Here is a 4,296-nt window from a genome sequence, read left to right on the forward strand (position 1 = left end):
TATGAGCCATGGATGATTCCAGGCTAATCTGAGAATGCTTTTCAAAACCCCAAGGAATTACTCAATCACTGACATAACAGACATTTTTGAGTGAAAGAGCCGAGATTTTTTTTGATATTCGAAAACTCATTGTTTATAAAATGCATGAGATGGCCAACATCTTGCTAAGAGCTGGCCTGCAAAGGCCAGAAGGCCAGAGAGAATGAAACCCATAGAGAGGCAGAATAACCAGAAAGGTTGGGACTCATTTATGTTATAATGTAAATTAGTCTATTATGAAATAATACTTGTTTACTGGTAGAAAATTGTAAAATACAAAGAACATAAGGAGGAAAAAAAATCACTCTTTAGTTTCACAAGCCAATCAGAGCCACTATTAAATATGGTGGTTTACTCCTTTTTTAATTTGTCTCTAATATTTTTTGTATGTCATATTTTATGTCAATTTTTTTTTTTTGTTTTTTTTTTTTTTTTTTTTTTTTTTTTTTTTTGGAGGCGGAGTCTCGCTCTGGTCGCCCCAGGGCTGCGGAGGCAGTGGCCCGGCATCTCACTCAGCTCACTCCAAGCCTCGTCCTCCCGGGTTCCGCCTATTCTCCTGTTCTCAGGGCCTCCCGGAGTAGGCTGGACTACAGGCCGCCCGCCAGCCTCGGCCCGGGTAGGATTTTTTGGTATTTTTTAGTAGAGGGATGGGGTTTCACTGTGTTAGCCAGGATGGTCTCGATCTCCTGACTCGTGATCCGGCCCGCTCTCGCCCTCCCAAAGTGCGTGGAATTATAGCTTGCAGCCACCGCGGGGCCCGGGCCTTGTATGTACAATTTTACATTCTATTTTTCAATATTAACTGGTATCTTTCAAATTTCCTAAGGACAAAAATAATATACACTCATAATAGAACATTTTAAATGCAAATAAAACAAAATAAGGTTAATATTTAGTAACATTTATTAAATTTTCTCAAAGTGCACTAAATTACCTAATAACCCTGTTTCCCAGACCTCTTCTTATTACAAGGAAAAACTCACATACAGATAGTTCTAAAGGCATGAAGTGAAAAGGTGAAGATTTTCCTTGCTGCTTCCTCACCCCATCAGCATTATTCTCTAGGGTAACTACTATTAATAGATAGTAATTCTACCCAAAGGAAAAAAAACATATGCATATAACAGCATCATATGTATACCTTTCTAGTAACTTACAAAACAAATGGTAATATCATATCATTTCTTATATGTATTGCTCTTTTCACTAAATGTATCTGTGATACGGGTCTGTATCAGCTGATTGTCCTTTTTGATGGCTGAATAATATTCCATCTTGTCCACATGATAGTATTACTTGACAAGCTCCCTACTGATGGACATTTGTCTTCTTTACTATGATAGTAATATAATAAACATTTATATATGTTTTGTATGTATCTATAATACCCACGCACATACACATGCATACTTCTGCAGGGATAGCCATAGGTAAATAACTAGTAATGGTATTGCAAGTTAAAGGAACAATTTCATTGCTTGAAATTTTCAATTCTGAAATACACTGCCAATTTTCATGGTCTCTCCTTGTCAGCTAGTTTGGGCTTTCTCACAGCACGACAGGCTCAGGGCAGTCAGACCATCCTGGCCAAAGGCTTCAAGAGCAGAGTGTCACAGACCACAACTTCTTCTAATCAGCCATCTTCCCAAAGCCTTCTCTTTTTTCTAGTAATAAATTTATATGAGATTCCATCTCAGTACTTTCCTGTTGTTTGGTCTTATAAGAGCTTATTTTTCCTGAACCAGGAAGTGGTTCAGGGTGGTTTTTCTAACTTCACAGAGCTCCCTCTTCTGTCAGCTTCTGTGAAATGGTCAAAAACATAGCAGCCTGCCTTCTGAGTTCTCCATCCCACCCTGGTTGGGGCTTCTCTATCCTTGTCTCTGTTGTTTATATCCTGCTGAAGTGTGATTCCACTTGTGGCAGTTTCTCCTCTGTGTAGGATCCTATCCAAAAAGGGCTGTGACTGGTTGATTTGAAAATTTCTTATACCCTAGACTATTCCAGTGCCTTTCAGAAGTTTCCAAGGCCCTCTCAGTAACCTATTATCATATTTGGCAAAACTCCTTCCAGTTTCAGCTACTATTCCCTGATTGACTTTTCAGTAAATCTAGGTATCTCTCAGTCTCTCAGTATCCAAAGAAGATTGGTTCTAGGATCACCATCCTGCTGTCTCAACAGAATCAGAGGATGCTCAATTTTCTTATAAAATGATGTAATATTTGCATAAAATCTGCACACGTATTTCTGTATATTTTAAATCATCCCTAGATTACTTATAATACCTGATACAATATAAATGCTATATAAATAGCTGTAATACTGTATCTTTAAAATTTACATTATTTTTTGTTGTTGTATTATTATTTTTATTGTATTTTTAAAAAATATTTTCCATCTACAGTTGGTAGAATCCACAGGTACAGAACCCATGGATAGGGAGGACCAACTGTATCTTTTGGCTGTTTTGAGGTTCTTGAATTCTCAGGTCATTTGCTTTCCTTTGCTTTCTCTCAAGTCTTTTTTCATAATTTGCTTTAGTCATTCACTGAAACTTTAAAAAACATTAGAAAATCTCACAGTTTGTATATCTTTTTTCCTAATATATATAACATAAGATAGGAGTTTAAATAAAGAGTTTTAGAAACTACTACAAATGCAAATGACATAGGAAAACTGAAAGGGAGAACTGAAAGTGGGAAATTCCTCTGAATAGAGAGAGGACCATGTCATATAAATAGGCCATACCCATGGAGAAAGGACATTCTAACTGCAAACTTTCGAAGCCTTCGCTCTGGCACAACAGGTAGTAGGCGACACTGTTCCTGTTGTCATCATGACCAACAAGTGTCTCCTCCAAATTGCTCTCCTGTTGTGCTTCTCCACTACGGCTCTTTCCATGAGCTACAACTTGCTTGGATTCCTACAAAGAAGCAGCAGTTTTCAGTGTCAGAAGCTCCTGTGGCAATTGAATGGAAGGCTTGAATATTGCCTCAAGGACAGGATGAACTTTGACATCCCTGAGGAAATTAAGCAGCCGCAGCAGTTCCAGAAGGAGGACGCTGCATTGACCATCTATGAGATGCTCCAGAACATCTTTGCTATTTTCAGACAAGATTTATCTAGCACTGGCTGGAATGAGACTATTGTTGAGAACCTCCTTGCTACTGTCTATCATCAGATAGACCATCTGAAGACAATCCTAGAAGAAAAACTGGAGAAAGAAGATTTCACCAGGGGGAAATTCATGAGCAGTCTGCACCTGAAAAGATACTATGGAAGGATTCTGCATTACCTGAAGGCCAAGGAGTACAGTCACTGTGCCTGGACCATAGTCAGAGTGGAAATCCTCAGGAATTTTTTCTTCATTAACAAACTTACAGGTTACCTCAGAAACTGAAGATCTCCTAGCCTCTGCCTCTGGGACTGGACAATTACTTCAAGCATTCTTCAACCAGCAGATGCTGTTTAAGTGACTGATGGCTAATGTACTGCATATGAAAGAACACTAGAAGACTTTAAAATTTTTATTAAATTATGAATTATTTTTATTTTTTATTTAAACTTTATTTTGGAAAATAAATTATTTTTGATGCAAAATTCAACATGGCAGTTTTAATTTCAGTTTGATTTATATAACCATCCATATTATAAAATTGCTGAGTACCTATTAGTTGTTCTTTTTAAAATATACCTGCAAAGTAGTACACTTTCTGGCCCCTGCCTTTAAGGAATTTAAAATTCAAGAAAGTCATGTGGAATATACAAGGTAAGAGACAATAAGGGGACCTGATCCTTATGGGGGAATAAATATGCATGAACTGCTATGGGATTAAGAGAGAAGAGGCAAGCAGGAGGGTCTGGAACTAAAGCTGGGCTTCCCATTGCTCCAACTGTGTGCTCCAGATTCTCTGCTCATAAAGTTAGAATTGAGCTGGCCATCAGGAATAGCCAGAGGAATATGTCAGCTTTTGTGTTCTCCCTAACCTCCCCATGTTATTTGGGGGATACTTTGCTCCTGGAAAGATTTTTAAATAATTATGTACTCCCCACCATCCCTGCAAGCTTAAGTGTGAGAAGTCCCACTTACTTCCATGACACTATTAAGCAGCAATCTCTTTATTCTGCTCTTCATGGGACAGCCAAGATGTGTGGGTATCTTAGGGGAGCATGGGTCTCTGTCTGCTGGCATGGCACAGGCATCAGAGGAAGAAGAACCCTTTTTATACCCTAGCCATGTGATTAGTTTTCTCCCCATTT

General features: G+C 38.4%; 1 protein-coding gene across 1 annotated transcript; it reads left to right on the forward strand.

Moving 5' to 3' along the window:
• Window positions 1-2,784: 2,784 nt before the first annotated feature.
• On the forward strand, window positions 2,785-3,634 carry IFNB1 (interferon beta 1). Its single transcript, XM_017886728.1, has one exon. It carries the CDS (start codon window positions 2,873-2,875, stop codon window positions 3,434-3,436), a length of 564 nt encoding a protein of 187 aa, XP_017742217.1. The 5' UTR covers window positions 2,785-2,872; the 3' UTR covers window positions 3,437-3,634.
• Window positions 3,635-4,296: the final 662 nt, after the last annotated feature.

The sequence above is a fragment of the Rhinopithecus bieti genome, unplaced genomic scaffold (assembly GCF_001698545.2).
Source record: "Rhinopithecus bieti isolate Rb0 unplaced genomic scaffold, ASM169854v2 scaffold_15368, whole genome shotgun sequence".
NCBI classification, from domain to species: Eukaryota; Metazoa; Chordata; class Mammalia; order Primates; family Cercopithecidae; genus Rhinopithecus; species Rhinopithecus bieti.